Source organism: Euprymna scolopes, chromosome 23 (genome assembly GCF_053919585.1).
Source record: "Euprymna scolopes isolate OS-2025 chromosome 23, ASM5391958v1, whole genome shotgun sequence".
NCBI classification, from domain to species: Eukaryota; Metazoa; Mollusca; class Cephalopoda; order Sepiida; family Sepiolidae; genus Euprymna; species Euprymna scolopes.
In genome coordinates, this window is record NC_136504.1 from 80718657 (window position 1) to 80736208 (window position 17552).

Sequence of the window (17552 nt, forward strand, 5' to 3'; positions counted from 1 at the left end):
GGTGACTGACACCGAACTTAAGTGACGTTGACACTGTTCAGTACTAAGTGTGTTATGATTTGGCAATACCACGAACTGTATGTGCTCTCCACTTATTTTAGCATTGTTTCCAGTCATCCTGGACTTGTCGTTGCCACTGGAATCAAGCAGTGCCAATCAAGAGAGGTGTGGTTGAGGATTGTGCAAACCTTGCTTCACAGTTACACATGCAAGCACCCTTATATGGTGTATCTATTGTTTCTGAAGACTGGCGGAGCTCATGATATCATTGCATTTCAGCAATGAGCTTGATAGATTCATGTCCATCTACAAAAATATGATCGCTTATAAGATAAAACAATGTTGCATTGTAACAATTTACTTATTAATCAGTCATTAAAAAGTGATATTTCTAATCATCTTAAATACTACATGTTATTATTTCAGCAATCATCGTGCACATGCCTATTCTGTGGCTCCAAGAACTCAGGGAATTTTTTTGGCAGTGTTACATAGTAACCATTTGCTTATAATATGATTATTAAAAATGAACAGTTCGAATCATTTTACATCATATCTGTCGGGATTATTTCACCAACAAGAAGAGGGGGTGTAAGAAAAGGCATTAAGGGCTTGCAACGAAATGGTGCCGTTGCTTACAAGCAGTATTTTCTGTCCTTTTAGAGGTAACAATTAACAGGTAACGTTTGCCTAACAACAGTAACGAGGTAATCAGTCTAAGAGACGCCAACCGACTAGCAAACTAGGTAACTAGCTTCTTAACTAATCACTAACCCGTAGTGAGACAACTCCTTTTATACATACTAACTCTCAGTGGCGAGAATTCCAACGTGATTTCCAACGAGATTAGAATGTCTATTTAACTTAGCAGGAAATAGACACCCAGTTTCTCAGTAACGGCAAAACACCCACCCCCGGTAAGTCAAATCAATTTCAATTCTTACATATCTTGTTTGTAGCATTTTATGTATTATTGTGTTGTAGTGATCTTGCCAGACGATGGCCTATGCTGTAATTAAAGCCATTTCATTCTTATAGTATTATTTATTTAATACAACATAAGATCTTCCGAAATAGGCATGCCTTATTTATCAGTAATTATCTATTTGTGCTGCAAGTTAAAAAGAGAAAAGGAGAGATAAGTGAGCGAATCATTCATTTATTGTAAGCGCATAGTTTAATTATTATAACACTTTATCAAATCGTGTTATGTATTGTCTCTCCCACCTAAGTTCTATTGGTTTCTATTCACATGAAAACAATGCTTATTTCCTGAAAGGTCACTTGCATAACCTATTCGTGACCGCTTGTCTAGCTTATATTCTGTTTACGACTATCTGCACAAAACATATATTTGTATTAGCAAACCTACCCATCACCCATCAGTATTTAACGGCAAAGACCAGCAACTTCCCATAACTATGTTCTTTGTAATATTTAAACAGAAAACTTAGGAAGCAAACGTTGATTAACTAAGCTTTAGTAGATCTGCTTAAATATTGGTCCTTGTTGTTTGGATTTAAAATTCGATATTGTTTTTATCTTCTGTAATACATATATGAATTAAATATGTGTGTGTGTGTGTGTTGTTGTTGTTGTTGTTGACGCATCTGATGTTGGGCAGGCAGTGTCAAATATGCCTAAACATTACTTATAATAACGCAGATGTCATTATTCTTAAAAGAAGTTAATAGTCGTATGATTCCTTTTTAAATTTCTTTGACGGTTTTTAATCAAGATATTCTATGAGATCCTTGTATCCTTCCCAAGAGACAATTTGAATAATGGCATTAGCTGTCTTTTAAAACCTTACTCTTCATCTATTTTATAAATGAGCAGATAACTCCTGCATTATCCGGGAATAAATGATAATCACTCTGGGTGATCTTGCTTTTAATCCTTAACAAATGTTGATTTTATTTCTAAAAATGTATGTGTTTATTAGTGGTTCTTGATATCTTCATTATCCATATGAAAAGTTTTGAAGATTTCTGTTCTGCTGGTCAGCACTTAATTTGATGAAGATTCTTTATTCTGTAACTAGATTGGTGGTTTTGCCAATGATAAAATACAAAGATATCTGGATCAAGACAAGAATAAGGACCCCAGTCGACAAACAAAAAAACAAAACAGATTTTGATCGGAACCGGTTTGACTTTGACCTTCACATACGCGCATATAAACAAATATAAAATAATAGACTTGCTCAGACATTCGCGACCAAGATATCTTTTTCATGTATCGTGTGTTTTTTATCTATATTTACCGAACCTTCTAATAAAATTATTTAAACAAATAATGGAATGCGCACACAAAAACAAACATAACAACCCGTGAAAACAATAGAGAATACATTGGATAATAAAGACATTAATATCATAAAAACTACTCGTCGGCAACAATTTTAAATGTAATATTCGTTCAAAACAGCCGAATATTCCTAATTATGCAACATTTAATGTCCGAATGTGCATAACACGTCTGTAATTTTATATTTGTTTACAAAGGACATGTGCGTATGAAAAGGTTATGGTCAAACCGGTGTCAATCAAAATCTGTTCTTTTGTTTTTATCGGTCGAGTGAAGTCCTTATTCTTGTTTTGATCTAGATAATTATGCCCCAAATACATGTAGTTCTTTATTAACTTCAGGATTAATATTTTGGACAGAAAGAGAGGGGGAGAAATAGAGACAGGCAGCTTTCGCATTTTTAGGTCTATATGTCTTTTCCACAAGAATAGTGATGGTATAGGACCTTGTTTTTAATTGCAGGCAAGCGAAGACAGAGAGGCAGTGACAGGACATTTATATATTATAACATATTATTATATATTATAATATATTATTATATATTATAATATATTATTATATATTATAATATATTATTATGTATTATAATATATCATTATATATTACATTTATATTAAATATTTTTGTACATGTTTGTACTCGTTTACATTTAAACTTGAAATCTGTTTTCTTTAGTTGATAATTAAATGCTACTTACCTCCTTGAGGGAAAAACTGAGCATAGATATCCTTAAAGGTTTCTTCATTCACAATACCAGTTGGACATTCCTGTAAAAGAAATGAACAAGTATGAATAAGTTGAATGCAAAAGATGATAAAATTATTTTTCATTAAAAAAAATAGTTGAATATTTTTGTTACACACAAATTCAAAAGTTCATAACGAATCTTTAAAAACAAATGTTAAAAATAATATTAATAATATTAATAAATATTGTAAGAATGCCTCAGGTTTTGTTAAATGCGTCCAAGCATTTCTATAAAATGTCCAGTTTGTCTGTTATCTCGCCACACTTGGTTGCAATAACATTTTTGTTAATTAAAGTTTTCAATAGCAATTTTGTAAGTTTATCATGCTAAAGCTTGGAATAGCATTTTGTTGGTCTGTCAGGTTAACAAGGCTTTACCGTTAGTGTGTCACGCTGGAATAGCATTTTCGTTGATGTCATGGTTCCGTTTGAAATAGCATTTTCGTTAGTGTGTTATGCTAAAACTTTAAATAGAATTTTCGTTGATCAGAAGCACGATTATTGATTTGTTATATTCGAATTTAAAACAATATTTTCTTACTAAAACTTGGAATAGCATTTTAGTTGATCTATAATGCTTAAATTACAAATGGCCATTTTAAGTGTGTCTGTGCGTTTTTATAAGAGGCTTGTTCCATCCATTAAAAGATTCCACAAACCTGTGATGACGATAGAATGGGCCAACTCTGTGCGCATTAATATGATGGTTATGTCCAACTATTTTTTGTCTTCCGTCTTATTGTGCACTATGAATCCACACTACACTCATACAATAGGGAAATAACTGCCTTGAGATTCTACATTGCCTACATAATGCTTGGTGTTGAAATGTAGCAAGCAAAGAATTGACAACTTCACCACAATAATCTGCTCGCACATTCTGCTCACATAATTCAAAATTTTCTGATTACGTACTAGACTTGGAAAAATGTGAATTTCAACTATTCCCCTCATCATGAAAATCATGACGAAGAAAAGCAATTTGAGTTGCGGTCAGGAACCCAACTGTTGAGTTAACAGAATTGGCTAAAAGGCTTTAGTGAGTCGATTTGATTTGGTTTTGTTTTATGGCATATCAACCTTTTTCAGGTTATTTGATACTGAATCAGCATATCAACCCTTTTCGGATTATTTAATGCCAAAATCTAGTAATTTGGGTCAACGTTTTTATGCTTCAAGTTATTTTGTTTTGTAGAGAAAAATTGTTGTTTCTATTTTTGGCTTTCCAGAATATGATCGAGTTTTGCAAAGGAAAAAACAATAACATCAAAATTTAATGCCTTTTAGATTAAGAAGCCAACATTTTCAGAGCTTGAACTGGTAGTATCTACTCCAGTGAGTCAAGGCATATAAATACGGAACAATAGCATAATTAGACTAATGAATCAATGTTCGAATATTTGGTCTATGTGTGGTGAAGAGTTAATGAAAGATGTGGAACTTCTTCTATGCCACCAACCATAAAGCATGGAGAAGATTCTGTTCTAGTGTCTAGTGCTGTTGTCAATTTCTTAATCGGGATTATCATCAGATGTAGAGCAAATTAAACAGAACCGGCTATCACAGCACAATGCAGCATCACATGATCGAGTGCAGCTTGTGAGTCAAGGATTTGTACCCATAGTCGGAAACTCTGCTGTTTAAGATAAAACATCGCGACCTTCAATTAAACATGTTTATGTATGCTGTTGTTCCACAACAACAAATAGAAAAGTTATAAATTATCATAAATTTTGATTTCGACAATTATATTTATTTTTATAGAAGTAAAAAAAAAAAAAACACGGCAGTTGGACTTTTATTAAGTACAATACTTAATAGATTTTATTTTATTTTTTTTTAAGGGGAGTAGAGAACGTTTTGTGGAAGCGTTGTCGGCAGCTCAGTTACTCTCGCTTCTCTTTATTTGTCACTCAGTCCTCATTTTTTTAATGGGTGATTTTTCTGACAAAGGGAGAAGAAAAAGCTGTATTCTAGGTTGACAGTATTTTGCGTGAACAGTCGACAGAGATGGCGGAAATTTTCTGTTCTATGTCTATCCTTGTAGCCATGTCATTAGTAAGGGTGCTGGAGGTAAACCTTTTATATGGGCTGACGTTATCCGCCTGATAGTCAGGGACCCGAACCTTGGATTAACCACTAAGGAGGCTGTCCTATCAGCAGGCGCAAAGTACTGGGGCTACTGTATTGCCATTTGGTGAATGGATTCTGGACCATGCAGTAGTCTCTGGTGGGGCCTCTCGATGCCATACTAGTGGGTAATTGTTACGGCTTTACCTTATCATGTGCTACAAAAAAAAACAAAAAAACTTCATTACTTTTCTCTCTTTGTTTCCCCTCTCTGTCCTGCTCTAAGCAAGTCTGACGACCTAGTCCACAAACTCCAAAATTCCATCATGACACGTTTCAATAAAAAATACATGATTAAACCCGGATCTGAAACTTCCAACGTAGACCCCCACTACCATGTCTCCTTCTCCAACATCAGGGGTCTACGTTCTAACCTTCCAGAGGTTGAAACCCAATTACAGGAGACTAAACCAGACCTTTTATTTTTAAGTGAAACTGGAATTGGACAGACTATTTCCCTAAATGAGTTCGTAATTAAAGGATACTCTAACCTAACTTCCAAATCTGACCCCCAAGATCGCCATGGGCATGGAATATGTGCCTATATAAAAGATGGCTTTCCATGTGGTAGGGACATCTCCAGAGAAGATCCTAACTTACCATATATGTGCTTCCGAGTAGCACTAGCTCACACTACGGCATTTATATTTACTCTCTATCGCCCCCCATAACAGCGGAGTTACTATCTTTAAAAGCATATCTGAGAAAATTGACCAAGTTCTATCAGCATATCCTTCAGCTAACATTCACGTATGTGGAGACTTCAATGTTCACAATGTGGAATGGTTGACCCACTCAAACAAGACCGATGATGAGGAGAGATTCTGTCATGATTTCTCCATTGCTTATGACCTCACTCAGATTGTTCACGAACCCTCCCGTGTGCCCGACAATGACGGCCAGTATGCAAGTCTCCTAGACCTTTTTCTCACAACTTGCCCTGAACTATATTCAATTTCCGTTCTGTCTCCTCTTGGATCTTCCGACCACTCAGTTGTATCAATTAAGATAAAAATGAAATGTAATAAGTCCTCAGACGTACATCTTCATCGTACAGTATATCGATACACTATGGCTGACTGGGATAGTTTCCGTACATTTATATCGGATCTTCCTCTGCGTTCCATGTTTAAAAAGGATGTGTCGACTATAGTATCAGACCTGACAGAATGGTTAATTGTAGGTATAGACAATTTCATACCCTCGAAAAAGTTCCAGCAAAAACCTAACAGCCAGCCATGGTTTTCTCCAGAATGTGCTGCTGCTATTGCGCACAGAAATCACTTTTTCCACTGCTTCCAACGTAATAGATGTATGGAAACTAAAGCCGCTTTCAAGACTGCCAGCAACCACTGTAAGAAAGTAATAAAGAACGCAAGAGAGTTGTATGCTCAGTCCGTCAAGTCCAAAGTAGCTGAGCAGCGGCTTGGTTCCCACCAGTTTTGGCAAATAGCAAACAGAATCCTGAACAGAAGCGTGCGCTCTATCCCAACTATCATCAATGGACCTGAGGTAATCTCGTCAGCATCAGACAAAGCCAAACTCTTTGCCAAGAACTTTGCAGCCAATTCTACCCTTTGTCACCAAGGCCGCCAACCCCCAATATTTCCTCCTGTATCAGAAAACATGCTATGTTATATAAAAATATCTGTAAGTGATGTTGCCAAGCTAATCAAAAACTTTGATTCCAGTAAAGCAACCGGCCCTGACGGTATTCCAATTATAGTACTCAAAAAACTTCAACCAGAACTAGCACCCATACTTACAAAACTGTTTAAACGTTATCTTAAGGAGAATAGTTTCCCATCACCCTGGAAAATCTCATCAGTATGCCCTGTATTTAAGAATTCAGGTGATCGTTCATCCCCCTCTCAGTACAGGCCAATAATTCTCCTGTGCGTCATGAGTAAGTTGCTGGAATCTGTGTTAAATAGAAAAGTAATCAACTATGTCAGCAAAAATAACCTTCTTAGTGACACACAATATGGTTTCCGTTCTGCTAGATCTACAGCAGATATGCTTACAGTTATATCTCATAGGATTAGCGAATCTCTCGACAGAGGCAACCTTTCTAGGGCAATTGCTCTTGACATATCAAAGGCCTTTGATAGGGTATGGCATAAAGGTTTACTTCATAAGATCTCCAGCTATGGTATAGCTGGAAATGTCTTCTCAATTATTAAATCATTTCTCTCTGATAGGTTCATAAGAGTAGTAGTTGATGGGCAAAAATCAGAAGCTCACAGTATAAATGCTGGAGTCCCTCAGGGGTCCATCCTGGGCCCAACTCTTTTCCTGATCTACATTAACGATCTTCCAAATCACATCCTTACATCATTTGTAGACATTTATGCTGACGACACTACCATCTATGGTAGCACATCTAAGACAGTAAACGACTAAGTTCTCTCCGATTCTCTCTCCTCTGATCTTGAATCGTTGTACAATAGGGAAAGGAGTGGCTGGTTACTTTTAATGCATCTAAAACCAAGCTTCTATCTTTACATCATCAACGTTCTGATCCCCATCTGGCATCAATTAAAATGAATGGCTCTCGTCTTGGGGAGGCCTCAAGTTTTGACAGGCTTCTGGACTTGATCTTTACTCCTGATCTTAAATGGAATACGTACATCAAATCTGTTGCCAAGGCCGCTGGAAAAATGATGGGATCTTTCTATCGATCCAGTAGATATCTCACTATCTATATGAGAGCCAGATACGTCCAAGGATGGAATACTGTTGCCACATATGGGCAGGAGCTGCTAGAAAAGACTTGTCCTGCCTTGATAGGGTTCAAAATAGACTTCGTGGCCTGGTGGGAGATGTCCTTTTCTCTTCGCTGCAACCTCTATCTCACAGAAGAGATGTTGCGAGTTTGTCTCTGCTTTATCGTTATTTTCATGGAAAGTGTTCGACTGAGCTTCAATCTATGGTCCCCCCTCGCCAAACTTTCACAAGAAACACTAGACTAGCTGAAAACATTATCAATAATTTTCCCCACTTCAAAGCTTCTTTCTTAGAACTGCACACCTGTGGAATTGTCTTCCGTTTTCCTGCTTTCCAGCTGTCTATAATATGGTTTCTGATGGGCCGTTCCACTTAAGTTAACAAATTTACCGAACTTCCATTACTATCGATTGCTATATTGTCCTTTTGATTACTCTACACTCTTTAACCCTTATCCTTGAGTGGCCTGTCGGCCTTGATAAGTGGTGACGCCTATGTAAAAAAAAAAAAAGTAAAAAACATCGAGGAATACGTTAACATTATTAGTTGTTACCAGTCTTTTTGGAAGTCAGCTAAACTTGAAAACACGTGGTTTAAGAACAATTTACGTCAGAATTTTTGCATAAAATAATGCATGAAAGGGTTGTCTTCGTCAGCACAATCAGCGGAATGAAATACAATTGAATTAGTACAGCGTTAACTTGACCGACAAGTCAGAGCTAAACAACACACAAACTAAGCTCATCGATCATGTAGAAAATCGGAAGAGAAGTATTTTCAGCCTCCAGTCTTTGTATAAACATTGTTGAGAGTCTGTGAAGTCTGCCAGAAAAGGGCGCGTTTCGACGAATCAAAAGCTTAAGTATGTTGTGTGTGTTTTTTGCATTTGTCCGATATGACTCAGGAGCTGCCAAATACTTTAAATATATATACGACTGTAATCGTGAGTCCTTGCATTGATGATCCCCGAAAGGATGAAACACTAGTGTCTATAAGTATTAAAAAAAAATATTTTAATAATAATTATACCAGCCCCTTTAAGAATTCGGTTCTTATTGTTGAGCACTTTAAAATTGAAATGAAAGTCAGTCACTTAAGCTCGCATGTGCAGATCATGATGTTATAATCATTAGATCACGTCTCGAAGTTTAATAATAAATGTTTAAATTTCAACTGTCTTTCACGCGGTTAACGTTCGTCATGTGATTTGTTCCTTGCTAATGGGGTCACAGATGATTTTGTAGCCGGGTTCGAATCTCTCGACCGGCTGTAATCATGACTCCTTACACTGATGATTCCCAAAAGGATGAAACACTAGTGTCTGTAGGTATTTAATAAAAATTATATATATATATATATATATTCAGACAGATATTCTTAAATAGTACAGAGTTTTTTTGCTTAATGATATTTTTTTTTGTAAATTATTCCATTTTTTGAATGGTGATTCTTATGTCTCCGTCGAATTTGTGTAGGAAAGAAGTGTTTTGTGTAGGAAATAAGTGTTTTAGAACAAATAAATAAAAATAGAAATAGGTATTTCTTCTAAAACACTTCTTCTTAATACTAACAACCACTTCTGTAAGGTCTGATGAGGCTGTTAGATTGTAAACATGGTCCAACATCTGAAACATATGTAACCAAAAAGATAAAACGGTAATAAAAAAATAAAACACATATTTGCTCTGCAATAGTATTGAGCACTCTCTTCAGGTTTTTACTAATTAATATATATATATATATATATATATATATATATATATATATATATATATATATATATATATATATACATGTATTGCATGGTTACGTACCCAGGTACTCGAAATGTTACTACTGTTTTCAAAATTTACATTGTTAGTTTTAGACTGTTAATCTCTTATATACAGTGCTTCCAGTATTTTTAGTCTTTTTACCTTTAAATCCATATGAATGATTTTCCTAAATTAGGAATGTGGGCAGCCATGTTGTTTTAGGTGTTGGCAAATCGAGCTTGTATCTGAAAGGTTTAGGGTAAATCGTGTGTCCAATGTAGTTATTTGTGTTTCTCTTGTTGTAGATGCATTCTCTCAAGGGGCATTTGAATTGGTAGACTACATTGGTTTTGTCGACTGATTTTGTTGTCTGGGATTTTTTTTTTTTAATTATAATGTTAGCAGTTGTTAATATCTTGTAGAAGATGATAAATGTGATCTTATTATTGACTGGGGATATATATTGATGTATTATATTCCTTAGTACGTTTTCATCTGATTTAAAGTTGTGCTGTAGCTGGTTGCGGTAGGATAAATTAATGGGGTGGGGATTGTTAACTTAGTTATAATTAGTTTGGTCTAAGTTTCTAACTGTTAGTTTAATTTGTTTATCTACTAAGAAATTGGGGAATTGGTTATGAATTAAAATATGTTTTATATTTTTTAATTTGCTGTAGAATATTTTTTATTTGAAGAGATCAATTTGTCTCGATTAATTAGATTCTTTATAATTGCGGTTTTGTATCTGTATGGACATTCACTTTTGAAGTTTAAGATGCAGAAATTGGTTGCAATAGATTTTTTTATACGGAAAAGTAATGAATTCATCCTGGGGATTCGCATCGGAACGTCGAGAAATGGAATACTATTGTTTTATGCTGTCTTTGCTTTGTTATGACGTGATGATGCTTTATTATGGTTTCATATTATGGTTATGACGTGTTTTATATTATGGTTTGGTTAACTGAATTGTTTTATACACGAGATGCTTCACTATTTCAGGTAATTTAAATGTAATTTTAGCTGAATCATATAAAAACATCCAGATTTTAAACGAGACAGTAATAAAAAACTGCCTGAAGACGACTGAAGAAAACCAGTCGAAAGTAATTGCAAAATTTAAATAAAAAACAGATGAACATATTATGAGACTTTCCTACACAAATTCGACCAAGACATACGAATGACCATTCGAAAAATGGAAAAATTACAAAAAAAGTAATTAAGCAAAAAGACTTCCTGCTATTTAACAGTATCTGTTTGAATGAAAACATGTTGCCTAAATACACAATATATATATATATATATATATATATATATATATATATAAGTTATCCATAAACTTCGTGTATGCTTTAAACATTTTACAACTTTATTTGATAGATAGAAATAATCTGTGAAAAATGGTTTAGATATAGTTCTTGAATGATTCTTCACCACAACATTTGCAACAATTATGTTATTTTTTCAGAATCAATTTCATCCATGGCTTCAACAGTGTGTCCTTTGGTTGGCACAAGTGAATTAAAATGAGAGTTTTATGGGACATGTTTTATTAGAAGATTTGAAAGCAAAAAGATGTCAAATGTTTTTGTAAACTGCAAAATCGTTTTACTCTTTGTATTGATGATGATAAAGGGCACATGTAATTGGCTCTGTTCAAGTTCAGTCTATAATTGTTCACAGCTGCACGATAAATACTTTAAAACGTCTCTTATTTTAAAATGTTTTTTACTACAATTTTTTAAAGAAAAAACAAGATTTTTTTCATATTATAAAAAAAAGAATTATTTTTACTTTGAAATGTATTTTTACAAGTTTTTTTTAAAGAAAATGAAAGAAGTTTTTTTTTCATATTATAATAAAAAAATTATTTTTACTTTGAAATGTTTTTACTACAAGTTTTTTCAATAGTGAAATGAAATGGAATGAGATGTTTTTCATATTTTTTTTTCAATTGTATTTTTTTAAATAAGCAAACAAAAATATATTTTTAAAATAGTTTACATTAAAATAGTCTTTATTTGAGCATTTCTTTCAAATTGTATTTTTATACAATATTTTTATAATAAAAATATTTCAATAAGAAAGGTTTTCCATAGGGACTTTTTATAGTGTTCACCATGCATTCAAAAGCTTTGCAGAAATCCTTTGTAAACAATCACCGACGAAAGTTGAACAAAACCATAAAATTTTTATAAAACATTTTAAATATAGATTTACTACTTTCTAATCCTTTAATATTTTTTATTATTGCAAATTTATTATCGTTACAAATATGAAGTGCCTTAAACAAGTTCCAGACTTTTTGTACAGGTATTTAAAATTGTCGTAATGAGATGACTGGCCAATTTTTATGATTTCAGGTTCAAATGAACAGCTACAGCAGGAATTGGAATACACCCTAATAAAGCCTGACTGTCGCAGCTGGTGAATTTCAAAATTGAAATCTGGACATGAGGACACGTTAGAAGAACGATATGCAATAAAATTTTGTTTTAAACTTAGAAAAAAATGCCACAGAAACGTATAGAATGTTTCAGACTGCTTTTGGACCATCTGACGTAAATTGAGTATCATCTTTTAGTGTGGCACAAGGGATTCAAGGAAGGCAGGGAGTATGTGAGGGATGATGAGAGATGTGAGAGGAGTAAGGAAATTAGAACACCAGAGTTGATTGTCCAAATAAAGAATTTCATGGATAAGGACCATCGTGTGTCTATAGAGACAATAAGTGCACAGTTTGATGTCAGTGTGGGAACTGTACACACAATTATTTGTAGGGAACTAAAGATGCAAGAGGATTTCTGCGAATGCACCAGTCCACAACTCCATCCTTGGGTCTCATAACAGTTCCTCAGCCACATTATAGTCCAGACTTTGCTCCCTGTGACTTTTGGTTATTCCCTAAGCTCAAGGAAAACCTTAGAGGCTGTCATTATTAGATGATTGAGGGGATGAAAGAGACTGTGAAAAGGTCATTGACGCGTTAACACAAGAGGACTTCCATGGGGCCTTCCAGACATTGTTGGAATGGTACAGCAAGTGTATTGCAGCCGGTGGAGATTACTTCAAAGGAGACTAGAGTTTCATGTGTATATTATCAATGAAAGTGCCCATACATAAAACAATCTGAACACTTATTGAACTTGTAGAAATAAATTTATAACACTTAAATGGCACACAGGCAGCCTGTATATCTTTAAGTTAGTATTCGCTACATGTATAAAGATTACACTACGTTTTATATTTCTAAGACACTGACCAGTTGTTGCTGCAGATGTAATTTTCTTCTTATTTAAATTATTTGAACACATTTCATTCGGTTAAAATAGTTCAGAAAAGAACTGAACAAAAAATGACGATTGTCTCTGAAACTAAATGTATTGTTAACCCACTGAAAGGGAGTTGGAACTTGAAAAATTGTATCATCAATTCTGTTAAATATAAAGTAAATAGCATTTCATTAGTTTTTAAAATAATTTTTGATTTAAAAAACATCATATATATATATATATATATATATATATATATATATGTGTGTGTGTGTGTGTGTGTGTGTGCATATATATGTGTGTTTATGTCCGTGTATTGTTTTATACAGATTAAATTAATAAGCAGGGAAAATACTAGTAAATACAAGAACAAATAATCACAAAAAACTTACACTGATTTGATATTTCGCCCATCTAACTCTCACAATCTTTGAATATTATAACTGATTTCAGCTAAAAAAATATTTCATAATGAAAAGAAATTTTGTAATGGAAACGAAATATCGAATCAATGTAAACATGTTTTGAATAGTCGCCTATATACACAACACATCCACACATATATGCCGATTTTTTTGTTATTTTTAGCGATTATTGTATTTGGTATGAGTTATTTTCCCTTGGGAGTTGGGAAGTGTTGTCTCTCTCTTAGAACTGAATTCTGAGGACGTGTACAAATATATATATATATATATATATATATATATATATATATATATATATATATATATATATATATATATATAGAAAGTGAGAGAATGAGAAACAAAATTATTTGTATATTTATAAACGTTTCGTCTTTATTTCCAAACTTTTTCAAGATTAATGATTTAAAGAAATAACATACAATACAATATTTTAAAATAATTGGTGTACTTATTACTGAACTTGTAAGTTATTTCTTCAAATTATGAGAAAGAACGTTGGTGAATATATAATTTTGTTTTCCCCTTTTCATTTCCATCACGTTGGAATATTGTATCCATAATATATATATATATATATATATATATATATATATATATATATATATATATATATATTAAAAGAGATTTTCCATTTGTTGTTTTTTGAAAGATTCATTATCCACAAGTTGTGAGAGCCATTTATTTTGAATGCATGCAAAATCAATTTGAAACTTGAAAACTAAAAAACAAAAATGTCTACTGCATTCAAATCTACGAGAGTTGCATATCAAATAAGACATTTCATGTACAAATATATTGAAAAAAAGTGAACGTTCAACCGGATAGTGTTTCTGTGAGAATATAAATGTAGATCAGAAAGTGAGAAACGACTTTGATACTCATATATGATAAGCATGAACAAGCCAGAACATGAATAAAGATATAGACAGTTGGAAAGAAGAATGAAAAAGCGGCCTTTATATTTATATTGGAAGATTCATCTAGGGTTGTCCAGTTATAAACAAAAGACTCCTCTTGTATATCTGTGCACCCACTATAACCATTTTAGTAATGTTCTGTAATGCTCAACTTTTCCTTTTATTTAGGCCATTCCCTTATTCTTCATTTTCTGATGCTGCTTTCTTTTATATATTATTTAATTGGAATTCATTATTGAGATGAGTATTATTTATATTAATTTATTTATTGCGGACTATTATTCTCATCTTTTTAGTTGTTGCTTCACAACGTTTCGGACAACTATTTCTCTGGTCTTCGTCAGGTGGTAACCGCGACAGGATAGGAACTCCGAATCTCCTAACTGCATCCTCAACAATTACTGTCTTCCATAGTTGTTGTCGTCTCACAACGTTTTTGGCCAAGTAAGCCTCTGGCCGGCTTTGGGTAGGATTGAAGATAGTAGTTTCAATCCTACCCAAAGCCGGCCAGAGGCTTACTTGGCCAAAACGTGGTGAGACGACAACAACTATGGAAGGCAGTAATTGTTGAGGATGCAGTTAGGAGATTCGGAGTTCCTATCCTGTCGCGGTTACCGCTTTCTTCTTTATTTACTTGATTTATACATTTATGCCATCCTTTTACTCTCCTTCTACCTATTTTTCCTGCTACTACTACACTCTTTTTTACTGCTCCTTCTAACACTTGCTTTAACCCCCAATGCCTCCCACACTTCTTGTCTCATTAATCCTTTCTTCCACTATCTAAAACATTCAATGTGCAGATGTTGTAACCTTCTATGTCGGTATTAAATGGTAGTATAGTTAAGAAAAAGTGTATTAGCAAAAGTATGTTAGCGAAGTATACTTTAACGCTATAACTGCCACAAATCGCTACATCAATGTTTAGATTCAACAATATTTATAGTCTCTAAGCAAGAGGTCCTTAAATGTGTAGATCAGCTTACTCTATAACAGAAGATAAACAACAAAACGAGCATGAAAGATTATCGGTTTTAGTATTAGTAATTTCTAAAAATAATATTGATCGATAATGAAAATAATAAAGCCTAATATTTAACATTTATCGTCATAGGACAGAATTTTAAAAAACTAATAGTTAGAATCTGTTTTAAGTGTTAACCTAAACAATCAACACGATTGTGAAGAATATCATTAAATGGAAGTGACCGATCTTTATAAATGTGCAATCTCTGCACCTAAAAATATTAATTAGAATATATATGCTTTTATGTTGTATTATTATTCATCCGACTACTGTTCTCATCTTGATTGTGATTTTCACACTCAAGATGAGAACAGTAGTCGGATGAATAATAATACGAATAACCAATCCTCATCTCAAAATTCAGAAACGTGAATTAATTGCTTTTATGTTCATATATTTGTATGCACCGGATTTACTCCCAAATTAATTACCTGATCAATATCAATTCTGCTAGGCTTAAGATGTCGTAATTTTGGTTATATTTAGTTTAATTTAGTTCCAAAGAAGATAAAAAGAAGGAACCCTTTTGTGAAATTCAGATACCCTCGATTTTCGTGAAATTTTAATAATATATATTAGATATCACTAAATAAATATTCTACATTTTTTTTCCAGTATTTTATAGGGTTTCGGGGACATTACACAGCATGTCCAAAAATTCACTGAAGGGTTTTGAACTTATATAGATTCTTTATTTTTGATGATATCTTTCTGTAATTTTAACACAATCTGACTAAAACATTGGGATTTTTTTCAAAATGTGCAAAATTTAAACAATCTTTATTTATGAAAAATAATGTTTTTAAATATTGCCCATTTTCAGTTTCGCATATTTGTGTTCTTTCAAAACACTATTCTTGACGGATTGGAGAATCTCTGGAATGCGATTTAACTCCCTTATTTCGTTCCTGATGTTTTCCTTCAATTCTGAAAGGTTTTGGGATTTGTTAACATAGATGCTTTCTTTAAGATATGCCCACAAGAAAACGTCGTGGCTTATCAAGTCTGGGGAATGTGGTGGCCATTTGACATTGCCATAGCGAGAGATAATGTTGTCGACAAAGCATTGCCTGAGAAGCTCCATGATGTCCCTCACCGTATGTGCCATTGCCCCATCTTATTGGAAACATAATTCGGGCTTATTTTGACTTTGTGGGCGGAGCAAATCTGTAATCATAGTCCCATATCTCTCTCCAATAACAGTGACAGCATTTTCGTCTTGATCTTCAAAAATACAAGATCCAATAATCCTCTCCTCTATTACAATGCACTTTATGGGATGCAACTGCCTTTGATGAATTTTGATTTTCACGGTCCCAAAATCTGCATTTTTTTTTGTTACGAATCCATTCAAGTGAAAACGGGCTTCGTCTGACATCAACTTTTGTAGAAAACTGGGGTCATTTTAGACAAGTTTGAACTGAATATTGAACCCTTTTTTAAAAATCTTCAGGCTTCAAACTACACTTTATAATGAAACAGTTTTAAACTATGAAGAATATTGTATAGTGAGCTTCGACATATCCCAAGTGGAACGTCATTAGATTGATGCTTCAGGATGCGGCTCCATGCTCTCTCTCACTTTCCCTATTTTCGTTTTCTAGAGTTTGTGCATAACTTCTTACTTTTAATTTTGAACCTAATACAAGACTTTGAAGTGTGGCTGAGATCGGGGAAATCAAATATGGCACTATAACATAACATCCCCACGTAGGCTTTGAATTCAATTGCGTTTTTATAGGAAGGGTACTCTATAATAAGTAAGAGTTTTTTTTATTTTTATGACTTTGTGAACTTTTACAGATTTCCATTTCCTTTTATCGAAATTTTTCATTCCCCATATCATTTTTATTTCAAGGAAAATATAAAAACAAGATAAATAAATAAAAAAAGAACCACAACTGTTTTTTCGGTGAACACACATCTGTCTCTAATCAGTTGTTTGGTTAACTTTTGCTATTTATTGAAACACGTGTAAGACGTTCTACAAAAGAATATGAATAAAATACTTAGTGTGAAATTAATACATATGGTTTGGGAAATAATTAAATCTGTGTATCTCAATCTCTCTCTCTCTCTCTCTCTCTATATATATATATATATATATATATATATATATATATATATATATGTATATATGTATATATATATATATATATATATATATATATATATATATATATATAATGAAATAAGAATTACAGTTAAGTTTACCAAAATAATCCAAGATGGCAAAA

The 17552-nt window shown here is 33.3% G+C and overlaps 1 protein-coding gene across 3 annotated transcripts in view; it reads right to left on the reverse strand.

The window, feature by feature from the left end:
- The window catches only part of LOC145246041 (Kv channel-interacting protein 4-like), a 362502-nt gene that overhangs the window by 91166 nt on the left and 253784 nt on the right, over positions 1-17552 (reverse strand). For all 3 annotated transcript variants that reach the window (XM_080107880.1, XM_080107882.1, XM_080107881.1), the window contains one exon: positions 3008-3077. In XM_080107880.1, the coding sequence (XP_079964006.1) occupies positions 3008-3077 (70 nt within the window). The remainder of the gene's footprint in view (positions 1-3007; positions 3078-17552) is intronic.